This window comes from Hoplias malabaricus, chromosome 1 (genome assembly GCF_029633855.1).
Source record: "Hoplias malabaricus isolate fHopMal1 chromosome 1, fHopMal1.hap1, whole genome shotgun sequence".
NCBI lineage: Eukaryota > Metazoa > Chordata > Actinopteri > Characiformes > Erythrinidae > Hoplias > Hoplias malabaricus.
In genome coordinates, this window is record NC_089800.1 from 73,627,588 (window position 1) to 73,644,428 (window position 16,841).

At 38.1% G+C, this 16,841-nt stretch overlaps 1 protein-coding gene across 10 annotated transcripts in view; it reads left to right on the forward strand.

Annotated features, from left to right (window-relative positions):
- The window catches only part of gphna (gephyrin a), a 127,900-nt gene extending 111,990 nt beyond the window's left edge, over window positions 1-15,910 (forward strand). For all 10 annotated transcript variants that reach the window (XM_066673343.1, XM_066673360.1, XM_066673373.1 and 7 more), the window contains 12 exons: window positions 1,482-1,574; window positions 2,218-2,273; window positions 4,613-4,732; window positions 5,155-5,213; window positions 5,385-5,538; window positions 5,984-6,105; window positions 7,005-7,092; window positions 9,193-9,266; window positions 9,364-9,428; window positions 11,625-11,728; window positions 13,331-13,427; window positions 14,058-15,910. In XM_066673343.1, the coding sequence (XP_066529440.1) occupies window positions 1,482-1,574; window positions 2,218-2,273; window positions 4,613-4,732; window positions 5,155-5,213; window positions 5,385-5,538; window positions 5,984-6,105; window positions 7,005-7,092; window positions 9,193-9,266; window positions 9,364-9,428; window positions 11,625-11,728; window positions 13,331-13,427; window positions 14,058-14,191 (1,166 nt within the window). In that variant the 3' untranslated portion in view covers window positions 14,192-15,910. The remainder of the gene's footprint in view (window positions 1-1,481; window positions 1,575-2,217; window positions 2,274-4,612; window positions 4,733-5,154; window positions 5,214-5,384; window positions 5,539-5,983; window positions 6,106-7,004; window positions 7,093-9,192; window positions 9,267-9,363; window positions 9,429-11,624; window positions 11,729-13,330; window positions 13,428-14,057) is intronic.
- The last annotated feature ends 931 nt before the right edge of the window (window positions 15,911-16,841 follow it).

The following is a 16,841-nucleotide window of genomic DNA, read 5'->3' on the forward strand; positions in this document are numbered from 1 at the left end:
TACAGCTTCAAAATTATTGTGATGCTTCACTGACCTGTAATATGGAGAACTGAGCCTCTGACGTTGCTACTCTGGGCTGAGCGCTGTAGTAAATGTACGCTGAAAAGTTAGGAGGAGGGTAGGATGCAACTATAGAGGGAGCCCCAGAGAAAAAATACTGAATTTTACATAGTGTGCTTTAAAGAAATTCCAGGTTGTAAAGTTCTGTGACAAACAATATAAACAATGCCTGATATGTTTAAACTATTTTAGAAGAATACTGGGTTGTATTTGTACTTTAATTACAGCTTTAATAGTTCACTGACCTGTTTTAGGGAGAATAGAGCTACTGTTTTGGCTACTCCAGGTTCACCACTACAGAAAGTGCACTTTGTAACTTTTGGAGGACGGTAGGATATCTCCCCCCTTCCCTCATTTTCTTCGTTAATTTCAGGACAGTGCTGTAAAAGTGAATTGCACTCTGCAAATCTAGGGAGTGCTCTATAGCAAAATGACCCAATCTTACCTAGTGTTGCTTTAAGTTATATATTAAAAGAGATCTCTATAAACTTTTAGACATATAGTGTAAATCTGTACTGTGTGTAAAAGAAATACACTCGTGTAAATGAACTTTTTTTTAGGATTTGTTTCTTATCATTATAGTTTATTTAAAATATTCATCAAAATGGTTCAGTAATTAGATTAATTCAGAATATCAATTTCAATTTATATTTGTAGCTGAGCAAACTTTCTTAACTCTTTAATATAAGAATGTTTCTCTACCATTTTTATATAATACCTGAAAAATAGGCATTAGATTATAACAAATCAGTAAGAAGTGTGGAATGGAATAATCATGTCAGCCCTGTAGTGTTTTAACTGTGTCATTCTGTGTTTACCTTATTTCCTATCCCTCTGTTAATCTCTCTCTTTCTCTTGCTCCTTTTTGTTATAACTCTCTCCTGTTCGTATGCTCTGAATGAGATCTTTCCCCAGAGATTCCTCAGTTTCCTCAGCAGGTGTCTGAGGTTGCGTCTAAGAGACAGAGGAGAGGCTGAAATTAGCACGTCTGTGTCTCACAAATCACCCGTCATCTTACCTCGTCATAATGGTTCTTCATTCGCCGCTTTGTTTCCTCTTCACTCCCAACATCCCTCTGTTCACATGTGCATTGTTAAGGAAAAGATTTGCCTGCATGCCTTTGCTGTCTCTCATAGCTTCTGCAGGAGCGTGCCTCAGGTGCCAGAGCTTTAAGCTTCAAAAGACACAGATTTTTAATGAGAAGTGTGTGTAAGTTGTTTTTGATTTGAAAATGTATGGCATGCATATACTTAAAGGCTGCAGGGAAAATAGCATGTATGGCATCTGGCCATAATATCCTAGAGTAAACGATGTGTTTTCTACAAAAAATATGTTGCATACTGATAACCCTTCAAGGTTTTTTTGAACATTTTCTTTGTCTGCACTGCAATGATCCCTGTTTTCTGTTTGTTCTTCTGTAGATGGAATGGGTCGAGTCCTGGCTCAGGACGTCTACGCCAAAGACAACTTGCCTCCTTTTCCTGCCTCAGTCAAAGATGGCTACGCTGTTAGAGGTGAGAGTTGTTTACAGTGGAAATAACTTTTGTTCTATCACAGTGTTTCCTCTGTCAGAGAAATGAATGGATGGAGGGTCCTAATAATCCCAACCCATCATTAGTAGTGATAAATCCGCAAAAATAAGGGCACCCTGCAGCCACAAAAGAAAGGCAGTGAATATTAACCGTGTTCTTAAATATAGTACTTTTTATCAGTGTTCTTGTCTCCAACAGTTCTTGTTTCTTATTTCAGTGTTTTTGGAACTAATGTTCCTGTGTTAATCATCATGCAATTATCTGCACAGAATTACTACAAACCTTCAACATTTATGCTCGCAGTGGAAAATCAGAAAAACACAACCTCTGACTAACACAGCAACCTCTGACGAAAACATCGGCAACTCTGTTGGTCCTGGAACCACACTGTTGTTGTTAAGAATGCAAACACTAAAATGCTTAAAATACCAAGATCTTAGTATTAACCCCTACGCTAACCAAACGCCGGTCCTATTGGAGTCCTTCTGGAGCAACTGTCACACTAGTGGGATCATGTCAAATTAGCTTATAGCCCCCTCTTAAAACTGTTTAAATAAACTGCTCCATCTGCTGTATAGCTTTACAAAAAAAGTCTGTCTTCTTTGTCGTCATCTCTTTTTCCCAGCTGCCGATGGCCCAGGAGATCGTTTCATCATCGGGGAGTCACAGGCAGGGGAGCAGGTGAGACACACTAACACATACACACCTTGTGTTTGTAGAAAGCCTGGGAGCTCAGTTGGAAAGAAAGCTGTGGTCATTGAGCATGCTTTAATGTGTGCGTGTGCGTGTGCGTGTGTGTGTGTGTGTGTGTGTGTGTGTGTGTGTGTGTGTGTGTGTGTGTGTGTGTGTGTGTGTGTGTGTGAGAGAGAGAGAGAGAGAGAGAGAACGAGAGATTCCCATGGGCAGAATACCATGTGGAGTAGAGTACAGGCTAACGCTTCACTGCTCACAATTGTTCTCAATAGGGAGAGACTTTTTTCTGTTTAAAAGCATACACAATTTCTCTACTACTTCCCTGCAGTGTCCTTGTGAATGTGTTAGTTATTATATCATCTCTGTCCAAATAAATGTAAAGAAAATTGAGTGTCTCCCAAAGAACAACATTTACAAGATTTTTATTTTTTTTTATTTATGCATTTTTAACATAGTTAACATTGTCTTTAATGTAGTAGGATTCTCTTCCAAGCCGTTTTGGAACTTTTGTTTGCCCCATTTTAAATGGCTTTTCCACACCATGTAAAAAATGTAAAAAGTTTGTTTTGGACAGTAACAGTGTTCCCAAACCCCATTTTAAAAAAAAGTTGGGACTGTAAATTGTAAATAAAAAGAGAATGCAGTGATGAACACCCGTTTAAGCCCTATATTTATTTAAAAAAAATGTACCTGTTTAAATATTTGCCCATTCCGAAAATAACGCCAGCAAAAACATTTCAAAAAGTTGGGAAAGGAGCAGTGTTTACTGCTGTGTTGTATCACGCATTCTGTTAACAACACACTAAACGTTTGGGAACTTAGACCAATTATTGTAAATTTAGAAGAGAAATGTTTTCCATTCTTGCTTCTTATAGAGTTATAGGGTTCTAATGTTTTTTGTTTCGTAGTAAAACAGTTGTTTTCAGTGTTTGCAGGTCTGGACTAATTTACTGTCTGGATTCTTTGACTAAAGACACATGCTGTTATAATTCATGCAGAATGTGGATTGGCATTGTCTTACTGAAATTACTAATGTTTTCCCAGGACATGATGTTGACTAGATGACAGCATTTTGCTCCTAAACCTGTAGATATCGTTCAGCATTAACTGTGATTTCACAGATGTGCAAGTCAATAATGCATTAATATAATCATCCTGGAAGCTTGCTTTTTAAGTTTGTGATAATAACAAGCCTTTTCTTTCCAAAAGGAAATAAAATTATTGATTTATCAGACCATGGGACACTTTTCCCCTTCCCATCCGGCCATCTTAAATGAGCGGCGACACAGAGGAGGCAGCAGCATTTCTGGATCCTGTTTATATATGGTTTTCCTCTTTGCATTTGTGAATCAAGCCGTGAACAGCAATGTTCACAGACAGTGGTTTTGGGAAGTGTTTCTGAGCCCATGCAGTGATTTCCACTACAGAAACATGTCTGTTTTTAATTCAGTGCCACCTGAGAGCTCGAAGCCTGCCAGTATTGATTTTGGGCTTTGTCCATTACAAACAGAGATTTCTCTGGATTCTCTGAATCTTTCATCTATTTTGGACTGTAGTTTAAAAAAACACCAGGTGATTCACTATTCTGAGTTGAGAAACATTTTTGAATTGTTAAACTGTTTGCCTGTGCAGAATGTTATAGAGTGGTGAACCCCTCCCCCTCTTTACTTCTGGAAGTCTTGACTTCTCTGAGATGCTCTTTTCAAAGTAAATCACATATTTGATCTGTTGCCAACTAACCTAATTTACATTTGTGTAGCATTACACCACTTTACTAGTGTTTGTTGCCCATGTCCCAACATTTTAAGAATCATATTTAAAAAGGGCGTATATTTTCAACATTTGAATTATTGTCTTGTCAATGTACTGCTTTCAGGTAAATATAGGGTTTAAATGATTTGCACAGTATTTCATTGTTTACATATTTACAGAGGCATGTTGAGCTGTCTACCTACTGTGCATTCAAAGCCATTTAAAATTTCAAAGCATTTTAGCCTTCCATTTCTTGAAACACAATTATATTTGTGTAGTAGAAGGAGACTTTATTAAGGTATGGAATTGGACCTGAATAAACTGGAGAGAAAATGGGGTATGCAAAATATATATATATGTCCAAAATGATCCCTACACAGGTATTCCTAGAGATTCTTCCCTGTGCTGTTTTTTGCACTCGTTGCATATTTAATAAGTGATGTTATTAAAAGTTAACCCTGTTTTAGGCTCTTTTTTAAAGCCTGTTTATAAGTTATTATAAGAAATGTACATGGAAAGTAGTCAAAGGAAATAAAGACAGCAGTGATGGAGTCATTTTTGGTTTGTGTCTATAGCCCACTCACACAGTAATGCCGGGTCAGGTGATGAGAGTGACGACAGGTGCTCCTATCCCGTGTGGAGCAGACGCTGTGGTGCAAGTCGAAGATACAGAGCTCCTGCGAGAATCAGAAGACGTGAGTCTCTCTCTTTATTTTTTTTGATTTCTTAATGCTGTCACCAAGCTGTGTTCATACTCTTGTGTAAGACACCTACTTTAACCAAACTACCTTTTCATTTGTGTCATGTGTAATTAACAGTTAAGAGCTAATAAATACATGAATACTTAATATAATTCAGTTGCAATTTATTATTACACTGATAAAACAAGTCAGTAACAAGTCTTTAGCGATTATTGTTCATGTACACTTGCCCATAAATATTTTAGTGCCATAAAGACAGCATCATGCTTGTTTCGTATAGTGATAGAAAAAATAGGTGCGCGTACAAAGCTCCAGTTCCATGTGGACAAGTTAAAATCATTTCTGGTTTCAGAAACATATTACAAAACAGACACACACTCACTCAAAGGCATCACTTAAAGGACTGTGTGTTTTAGGGCACAGAAGAATTGGAAGTGCGGATTCTGGTGCAGGCGCGTCCAGGCCAGGACATAAGGTCAGTTTGCCTATGACGTTCTCGCTGAATCCATTTGAAATGAAGGATGATGTTCTCCTTTTCTATTTTCATTTGTTAATTAACACCTGACCTCACAGTTTTACTTCAGCATTAAATGCAATATACTCTTGACATTCCAATACGATTCTCATCATGTAATTATTCTTGCAGGCCAATAGGTCATGATATAAAGCGTGGGGAGTGTGTGCTTGCAAAAGGAACACACATGGGTCCATCAGAAATTGGCCTTTTGGCCACTGTAGGCGTCACAGAGGTGGAGGTGCACAAGTTCCCTGTTGTAGCAGTCATGTCCACTGGCAATGAAGTGAGTGGATTATTTATTTTCTTTTTCTCTGCTATAGATGAGTGGTTCACAACCCTATAAATGCATATTTGCACATAGTACACTGTTCATGTCATATAGTAATGTACTGTAATGTTCACTCCATTCCGTTCCAGTGCATCTTTTGTATGTACATTTCACACTGTATTATACTGTAAATAATAGATGCATCTGTTGTTTGTTTTTATCCTTTTTACTTTAAGATTTGTTAGATATTTCAGTAAATTAATTTACTGAGTACTATACAAAGTCTTTGCACCTGTTTAAACATCTTAAATTTGTGCACTAACCAAGGCAAAATCCTTTCATGTGTAACCAATGCAAAATAATGATTTTGATTTTGATAGCCCTTATAGCTCATATATATATAAACCCCTCTGTGCCTTACTGTAGTGTGTGCCTTCTGCATCTCTGTGTGTGTGTGTAGTTACTGAACCCCGAAGATGACCTCCACCCAGGGAAGATCAGGGACAGTAATCGATCTACGCTTTTGGCCACTATTCAGGAACACGGCTACCCTACTATAAACCTCGGCATCGTCGGAGACAAGTACACATTCTCAGATATTCCCATACACATATACACATATATTTAACGACTTTTTGCCAATTACAACCAGAGAGTAGCCAGAGCGGGTATAGTTCCACATCTGCCCGAAAAAAATCTTTCTACCCACGCTGAGTAATTTACAAATAAGGCTTATCATAATCTTATAATTTCTGTAAACATTATTTTTAGTCGATTTTAAAGTGCTCCGTCTGTGGGAATGTTTCTGTAGAAATTAAGACTTGTGTCAAGATGCCACATTGATTTCTGTTTTTTGAAGCTTTATGTCACTGTTTTAAAATATGAGTTATTTAGTTCTCTCCATTTTTCGAACTTGTTAAAATAATACATGTGGTGATATAATAGAAATGGTGTCTAGATGCTTGTGGTAGAGTTTATAACAGTCAAGTTTTATTGCAGTGTGTCATTCCAACTCTTCAAACGCACACAGTTAATCAAGGTCACCAGCAGCTGGTAAAACCTAAGGGCTAGATCTGGGCACCCCTGTTTTAAAATGTATATTAATATACTTTACATTTACATTTACCTATTACATAGTATTTTAAAATGATATTTGGACTTTGTCTGAGTAATTAATGTTAGCACTGGTGAAGTGCATTGGGTAGCATCTTTGCCCTCCTCTATTAAGACCAGTGTTCAAAGGAATGCACACTATGCTGCACCATTAAAAGTCCTTGGGTAAAACTTCTATCACTCGTATCAGATATATCTGTGACTAGATTTTAAAGTTGCTCATATGCTGAATGCCACTGATGTAATGAATTAGGTTTCGTACCTTTAGTCTCTAGCACACACATCTTTAGTATTTAGCTATAAAGTGAAAATATTGAGAAAAGTAATTTTGTTTAATTGTGGCCTTTCTTTCCTGTTTCTTCCTGCAGTCCTGACGACCTGCTGAATGCTCTGAATGAGGGCATCAGCCGCGCAGACGTCATCATCACATCTGGTGGGGTGTCCATGGGAGAGAAGGTGAGAGGGTCTTTACTGGAGTCAGTAAAATGGCCTTACTGAGTAAAGCTTAGAGCCAGACTCCAAACTTCAGAAAGTCATCAGGGCTTCCTACCTCCCTGGGGTTTTTTTTGGAAACACTTTTATTACAAACCACGTGTGCTGCTTGAGTATTTATTATACTTTTATACTTTTTTAAATAACACAAAGGCTACAAGCACAAACACGCACTGATCTTTAATGCTCTCTAATGATACTGTACTGTATATTGCCTACAACAAAGCAGCATCCTCATCTTTATCAAATTATTCAGTGCTATAGTTTCTGAGTGTTATAACTTTAGATTTTTTCAACACAGTTAAAATAATGAATCAGTTATTTACATTAGCTTGTGTAGTTTATTCCTCATTTCACTATTTCAATGAAGAGGGGGGAGTATAACTATAGTGGCAAACCAAATGAATACATAAATATAGTGCATTTCACTAATTTCACTGTAAATGTGTTTTGTCACTATATTTCCTTTTGTTCAATAAGAAAGTGCAGTTTTGAATTACAATGTTTACAATTATTTCCAGTAGGGTCTGGATGCAAAAGACATGTGTGTGTGTGTCAGAGTGGAGAGGCTCAAAAATATTCTTATCTGCAAATGTGGGGTACTGAAAAGTTAAAAACAAAAACGATGATCTTTGGCTTATGTGTTGAGATAATCATGATTTTCCGGCGAGCAGCTTCTAACAGCCTAATTAAAGTGAACATACCACTTAAAAGAAATTTGAAAGCTGCATTTGAAGGACAGGGCTACAACTGCATTTTCTGTATTTTAGCAGTGGTCACACAGGAATGAATTCAGGCATTGGGATAGCTACACTTCCATCTAGATGAATTAGCAGCATAAGACAATTAGTGAATTTAATAATGTATTGAGTTAATAGGTTATTAATGTGTTAACTTTGACAGCCATAATGCTAAGACTGTGTTAAGACTAAAGTTAATGTGTTCTCCCTGTAGGCAAATGCATTGTGCATGCTGATTTTGTTGCATGGACCAAGTATTAAAGAGTTTTATTTTGCAAGTGGCAATATTCCAACAATAATAAGGATATTTAATTCATAGGCATGGGTTTGTATTAGTATTATAATTTCAGTATCAACATTTTGGTATCATGACAGCACTAGTGCTTTTCAGGGTCGGTATACCAGGAGACAGTAAGGTGCTTATGGTATATGGTAATAAATAGTCTATTTATTCGACAGCAAATGCCTAGAGGTTAATGCATTGACTGGTGCTAGTAAAAACATTTTTAGGTTTGTGCGTGAGGAGGAAACTAAAAAAAAAATGAGCGCAGGCTGTAAAAATTGGTAGATGGGGTAAAGTCTGAGATTGGAAATCACTGGTGGATGTCTATAAAAAAAGAAAACACAGGCCCCCACTGAAGCTAGATATGGTGTTTATCATTTATTTCAAAGTTAACAATTCCATTTGGGGATGCAGTAGATGAAGCTTTTGAAAGGAAGTAACTGAGGTACACAGACTTGGCAGCTGAGGTGAAGGAAAGTGACTGTAAGGCTGGTAAAAATTGGTGTTAGGGGATTTGTAGCGAAGTCTTTAGAGGCCAAAACCTAAGGGCAGCTGTGTTTGTTGCCGGTGTATCACACAAAGCTCACATAGAACTGGTGCCACTGAGCATGCATTAACGGTGCCAGTGGGGTTTGGTACAGCCTTAGTCACCAGGGAGCCCAGTGTGAATTTATGTTTAAGAGTATGATAGGGCTGTAAGCTAGCTTAGTTTGGATGCCAGACTTCATTGTTGACCCTTCTAGAGATGTCTTGGGCTTAATTTAAGTTAACTTAATTAAGAAATAAGCTTAGTTGTTAGGTGTAGCTGGTTGTTGATTGGATCATTAACTGCCACAGCTACCTTAGTGGTGAAGTGTCGGATACTTAAATGTTCACTGATAGATGACAAAAAAAGATGTCTGGTAGGAAGAGAGTGAGCTGGGCTCAATGTGAAGCTCTAATGGACTGCACCAGATCCTGCATATAATTACAATTCAGCTCTTCTGTTTCTGCTGTGGTCTAATTATTAACGTCGTTCTTGCGTTCATTTTGTTTTGTCAGGACTACTTGAAGCAGGTTCTGGACATTGACCTCCATGCCCAAATACACTTTGGTCGAGTGTTTATGAAGCCAGGGTAAGAACAGGACACTGTACACTAACTTAACAAAAGGCTGGAAAAGAAAACTGAACAAATGCCAGTCATGTGTTCTGTCTTCCTTTTTTAATTCCAGTCTTCCCACCACCTTTGCCACCTTAGACATCGACGGCACCCGGAAACTGATCTTTGCTTTGCCAGGTATGATTCTGTGTACTGGAATAAAAAGAAAGTTGTGTGTTTCCAGTTAGCCTCCTATTATGTTCAGAATATAAGATTTATCCTTCAAAAACCAGCAACTCATTAATTACTTCACATTAGTTCATTACAAAGTAGTTCTTCCAAAGAATACACAATATAAACTTACATAAGTGCTTAAATGACATTGGATTCGGGCCCCAGATCTTATCCTTTAAACTCCCGACTCCAAGCAAGACTTTTTAAACTAACAGCCTCCCTTCAGAATGAAACATTGACCAGCCCATGACCCCCTGACTCCACCTCCTCCTGCCTGGCTTTAGCCCCCCTCACCCGATCGATGACCCCTCTGGCCTCTGTCCCACCTTCTCCCGTGCCCGGTCCCGAGCCTAGCTTGTGCCCTGACTGAGGCAGGTCAGCCGAGTCAGTGGTGACAGCGGCTCTTTCTATTATTCCCCCTCTTTAAAGGTAATTTCACCTACAAAGACACAGGGGCGACACTCCTCGATGCCGTGCCCATGAGTGACAGCGAGGCCAGCAGGCTGCCTGTGCCTCCTCCCACACGCGGAAGTAAGAACTCCCCGTCTTCTATGCGCTCAGAAAACGGAAATAAAACACACATAGCAGACGCTGAAAACCAGATTTGGAATCTAGCCTAAAAACAAGTCAAATAAAATTCAAACCATAACAATAAGAAACTCATAACGTGGAAATATTGGAAGTTGAAAACTCAAAAACTCAAACACAATCAAAACAAGCATCGGATGATAGAACATAGCTGAATGCTTCAAGGCTAGCAAGCTAGAGTTATATCCAGGGTGTGGATTATACCATGGCGGGTGGGGTCCAATCTGATTTTCTACAGGAATTAAAGGGAAACCAATACAGCGCAGGCATTGCTTCAGTGAATTGATGTCTTACACTCCTTACTGACACTGAGAATGAAATCTAATCCGAGTTCACATTTAAACTTATACAATTACACAGCCTTCAGCACACAATGAATATTAATATTCATATTGTTCAACTACGCACCCAGATGAAACCCCTGAGTTTTTGTAAACAAAAGGGTTCCCTGTTTATATAAGCTGACATCAAAAACAAAACTCTACAACCACAGCCACTCCAAAGATTATTCAAATTAAATAATAACGTGTATATGGATGTCAAACCGTATCTCCACAAATCCTACATCCTCCAAGCAGCACAGCTGTGTCTGATCCACTCGGAACCAGGACAACACACACTAACACCACCACCATGTCACTGAAGCACTGAGAATGATTTACCACCCAAATCATACCTGCTCTGTGGTGGTCCTCTAGGGGCTCCTGACCATTGAGGTCTTAATTAGGAGGGTCAGACCCCACACCCTAATCTCCCATAATTCGAACCCTGGTTATATCTGTGAGAGGTATCAGCAAGAATAAGGCAGGTCAAAAATAGTGGGGCTAAGACATCAAACATTTACCACTTAAAGGATCAACGAAATCACTAGATGTGTTCCAACATGCTGTTATGATACTTTTTCTGTTCTGTTTTCTGAGAGAGAACCTTTCTGCAGTTTGGTCAACAGGTCCGTGGCTTTTGTGTGCTGGTGTTGGTGTTGGTGTTGATTATGTTGCGCCTTTTGCGTCTTTTGTCGCTCTCTCAGCCCCACTGTACATGTCTCATGCTGTAGCGTGGTGTCATTTAAGTTGTTTTCTATTTCACCTTTATGTCTGGAGCTCTCCTCTTAATCTCCTCTGTCTCCTATCCTCTCGCTGTCTCTCTCTCTCTCTCTCTTTGGTATTGAGGAGAGCACTTCCCTGCTTACCTGGCACACTCTCCTGCTCGGTTCAGCAGAAGTAGTGTGAGGAAGGGGGTCACAAGCAGCCTTGTGTTGATGGCAGTCCTGAATCTCCTAGTGACTTGGAGCTGAATTCCCCTCCACTTCTCAAGCACTGCTACAGCTCCTCACACCACTGCCCTCGGGCCCCTCACCAAGTGCACTCGATCAACCCCTAGGCCCCTAGTCGGTGCACACTTTACAATAACTAGATCCCGGCCCTGCACGGAGATTTGCCCTCAGATCACTTCCCTTGATCCAGGTTACTGCCGCCTCCCCTTCAAGAAAAAAAAAAGAATCTGCTACTGTACATCTAACCTTCTTTTTCATTTCTCTCTCTCTCTGTCTCTCTCTCTCTTTCGCTCTCTCAGGTAACCCGGTGTCAGCTGTTGTCACCTGTAACCTCTTTGTCATCCCTGCATTGAGAAAAATGCAGGGCATCCTCGATCCAAGGCCAACTATTATCAAAGCCAGGGTAAGGAAAATGCTTTCGGATACAATCAGATTTCTAAATGAATGTTATCCCGTTATAGGCAAGTCAGGCAAGATGTTTCTGGTCTCTTAAGTACTGCACAAAATCTGTAAGAATAATATTGGTAGCAGTAATTGTTTAAACTGCTATCTGTATCAGAAAATCTTAAGAAAAAAAGAGCATATCAAGATCTAAAACTCTTAGCCATAGTTGATGTGAAAAGCATGTGGGAAATGAGGCAGGCTGTATGGAGTAGCTTAATTTGTGGAAACCCAATATTTGTTATAGTAGCACACCATGCTATGTCAAAACTTCTAGCACCATCTTTGTATTACAAAAGGTCTCTACAAAGACCTCTGCAAAAGGTAAAAATCAAAGAAAGCTCAAACAATGCAGGCAAATCCATAATCAAACTCATTTGGATGTACAATAAAAAATGGCCCATGTACAATCTGTCAAACAATCTGTCTTTTTTTTTATTCAGATGGAGGAGACAATATGTTTTCAAGTAAAAACAGCACACAACCACCTGAACAGCACAAGCAGCCGTTCAAACTAACGGTTTAATTTCAGCTTTCTTTCCCTTAGATAGAGGAATGTGACAAGGGTCACCACTTTCCCCATTATTGTTTTGCCTGGTGCTGGCACCGTTAGCTGTGGCCATTAGAAATGATAAAGATTTTTCCAGGGCTTTCTATAGAGGGTGATACACATAAATTAATGTTATATGTGGATGATATTTTGTCATACGTTGCAGAGCCAGGTAGATCAGTGCCTAGATTACTTAAGAGTATTAAAGCATTTTCTACCTTCTCAGGATACAAGGCAAATTGCCGAATGGCAATTTTTATCCAGGTCACTTTCAGTGGCTACTTGGGCATCCTTTTCCCTCCGCAGTTAAAGGATTTTATAAGAGTTCATTTTGATCCATTAATGAGACAAATAGCTTGGGACGTGGACAGATGGGGGCTGATGTATTTATATATGGTGGGGAAGGTGAATGTTTTGAAAATGATTAGTATTCCAAAAATTAATACTTTATTGCAACAAATACCAATGCGGATCCCAGTGGAGTATTTTAAGCAATTTGATACAATAACAGGGCTTTGATACCCAGAGTTTTGTGAATAGAATAGAAACATTGCTTGATTTTTCAACATTTATATTATTGTGTAAACAGTGAAGAGGTGGGTACAAAAAATCCATTTATTTAACATTAAATATTTTAAGAACATTTTGAATGGGATATCATGATGTTTTCAGTGTTGTTTTTCTTCTTCAGTAAACATAGAAAAATTGAAAAAACATATATTGTCTCCTGTATTTGAATTTAAAATAAAAAAATAGAAAATCTAATCAATGGAACATGCACAGCCCAATGTTAAAATTAGATGTTTAAAATGATACCTAAAAAATTTAGTTTTTTCTTATGCTTATAATTTCCATATAATGCACTTTTTTTTGTGTGTGTGTGTTTTAACTACTTTTTTCCTGAATTTATGGTGAAAGCCAAAAATGTATGTTATTTATGTGTTGTTTTTTAGTTTGTTTGTTTGTTTTGCTCTGGGATATCTTCATCATCATCATGCTCCATTTTCTCTACAGCTCTCTTGCGATGTTAAGCTGGACCCACGTCCAGAGTATCACCGTTGTATATTGACGTGGCATCACCAGGAGCCCCTGCCCTGGGCACAGAGCACAGGTAAGAAAAAATTAAAGTGTTTACCAGTGCACTGAAATGAAAATTCCTAGCCAAAATGAAAACAAAAATTAGGACTATATTTGGCTGAAAATTTTGACAAAAGCTAAAATAAACATTGTGCCTTGTTTCTTAATAGAACGATACATTACTACCTTAAATAGTGCTGCAGGTACATTCTGGCACTTACAATTCTTAAATGAATTATCTTTTCCACTTTAAATACTACAAGTTACATTTAAATTGTCCAGTCAAGTGGGTCAGTAGTTGCATTCTCTTGCCTAGGCCTCATTATGTAAAGCAAAGTCTCTATACTCAATAGTGACTACTTTCTGCTTTTGTTTTGACATGATCTGTGTATCTGGGTTTTTTAAGGTGGTATCAGACTTTTAATAGAAATCTTCTATTACATTGCACTTCTTGTTATTCCACATGAATAGCTGAGCATTTTTAATCACTCTTTAGACTTATTCAATCCTTATTTTCTGTCTAAACATTTTTCTAAGAATTTTTATTTTAAAAACACCACTATCTGTCAAAGATTTAATACATCCTGACCAATGTCGCTAGAAATCCATTTTAACTTCTGTCCTTTTGCCCTATCTAACACTTCTTTTCTCCTGTGCTGCTCAGGAAACCAAATGAGTAGCCGGCTCATGAGCATGCGCAGTGCCAACGGACTTCTGATGTTGCCCCCCAAAACAGAGCAATACGTGGAGCTGCACAAAGGCGAGGTGGTGGACGTCATGGTCATAGGACGGCTATGATGTCGCCTAAAAGGAGGACCGTCGAGAACAGAGAGAAAAGTGGTGCATGTCCACATATCATTTACTACTCTGTAATATGCAACGGCACAGCTAGTTTTTATTAATTTGGATAAAAAGTTGAAGAAGTGTGAAGTTTCAAACAAGAACAATATGACAAATTTCTGAAAATACGACTTCAAAGACACCCTAGTATTTCAAAGAAAGAAAGATATACCTTTTAAAATAATATAAATATATATATATGAAACATAAGAGATTTATTCTGTAATATATTATAATTATTATGATTATTAATATAATTATATATATTGTCATCATATTACGCAACTCTATTCTCTTTCATCGCAGAAATTGCTTTTGTGTGTTCAGTGCTAGACCTTATAGATAGCAAGTAGCATTTTAATACAAAGCTGTAGGCGCCTGTCCAAAACACATCTGAGAACTTATTTTCTCATCAAGCAGAAAATATGGTTTTTAAGGGATGAAAGCACTTGAAATGATATCAGGGACCTTTTTTTTCCAGGTTCCCTGACACAAGACGGTGCTCTTTTTATGGGGGTGGGGGGTTGGGAGGGTGTGCAACAAGGTGACCCGGCTTTTGTTTTTCCCTTTAGTATTATACAGTATGCCCCATGGAAGCGTCATTAGACTTCATAAAGGCCTCACAAAACTGCTTTGCTTGTCGTTTATCTTGTGAGTCGTGTTTATGTGCGCAGTGCCAAAGGCCTGGGCTTTTGGGGAATTTGTGTGGTTATTGAAACTGGGAAAAATAAGATGATTTTAAGTAACGCAGTGTTATCTACATTCCTGTGCAAGAAAACAAACAAACAAAAAAAAAACAATGGGACGGGGGGCAAATTGGCAAAAGCTTTTAATATTAACAAGCCTTCTATAAAAAAATTATTGAATAAAGTATTTGCAAGCTTTGATGTACAGGAGAATACAGTCGAATACAGCTGTTTCTCACTACTGAAAAGTCTTTTTTTTTTCCCTCAATAGAACACTTATAGACCAAAGTCCATCATGAGTGCTCGTTTTGTTATTTTTGTTTTTTATTTTTATTATTTAATTAATTAAATCCCCCCCTTGTTAGAGTCCAAATTTAAATGATGTAAGATTGGAACTATTTTTTTTTTACAAGCTTAAGCATTTGCCACTTTGAGCTGTGCCCATTAATTTTGTTTTAGCACAGGAACGTATACACCATACAGAACTGGACTATCTGCCATGTGATGATCTTGAAGTCAGCCAATCCGCACAGGTATGATTTGCGCTGCTGAAACCCACTGAGAGGCTCGAACAGACCTGCCTCAGTCCAGATCATCATTCATAACCACCTCTTCTCATCACTCTGCCCTTATTACTCTCAACCCCACCCTCTCTAACCAGCCCGGCCCACTCCTAGAGGCTGATGGAGCTGGGACCTTTTGTTTCTTTGACTTTAAGAGGATGATGCAGGTATTTAAGTGCTGACAGCCTTTTTAACCTAAAAAATACATATAATGTACAGTTGAAAAAAATGAATAAAAATAAAATAAATCAGCGGAAGGGTGATGTTGTACAGATGTGACCAGCACTCCTACGGAATATATTGAAGCAATGAGGAGACATTGAAAAACTCTGTACTATAATAAAATTTTCTGTAATGATATTCAAATTGAGAGAATTAAAATCCTTGATCATTATGTAAAAACATGTGGCTCACTTTCTCTTTTTAAAATAAACATGGAAAGCTGGCTGAAGTATCATGTATTTTATCATGTTCTTCTGTATGTCACATGTATGTCTACATGGTCCCAATTTAAAGGAACACTAGGTCGTATTTTTACAGTAAAATTGCAACTTCAGAATCATTGTGATGTTTCACTGATCTGTAATAGGGAGAATAGAGCCTCTGTTGTTGCAATTCTGGGGTACCACTGCAGAAACTCCACTGTGTAACTTTTGGAGGAGTGTAGGAATATTTTTCTCTAGATGTTAGAACACTGTTCTGAGTGTTTAATTGGCATTCACCCACTTTACCATTAATGAGGTGAAGTACTGATGCTGGGTGATTTTAGATCACTATTTTCGCTCCAGCACATTCACAGGTTTTGGATGATGCTCCATCATTCCAGAGGGCAGTTCTATAACTGTATAGATTCTATATATGCCCCTCTATCCAAAGATTATGCTCTTATCCAGAACAACATGCAATTTTAGTTATGTTTACAGTAGATGCAGCTCTGATATTGACAATAAGTAATGTAGACGGTCACAAATAAAAATTGTTATGCATCAGGATGTCAAATGGTGAAAGCCTGCTTAATTAAAAGGTTAAATATTTAAAAGGTGTGATCTAAAGTGTATAATTACAGAGAGGTTTACAGAAATAAGAAATGTTCAGTGGTAGACAGTAACCAGTTGGCTAAAGTGATTAGTGCCTCTAAAACCTATATCACAGATTACACAAATTGGTTGTTAATGTTGCTGTGTGGAGTGCTAGGCATTCATTGTTCCCAAAATAGCCATTTTATGTTGAATTGAGTTACTGTTTTACAGTGAACATTACATATAAAACGTTAGCTCGCTGGTCTTTCTGGGTGACAAATAATGTATGCTGTCTTATAGTCAGTGGTAAAACTCCTGTATATAATCAATACTTTGTTAT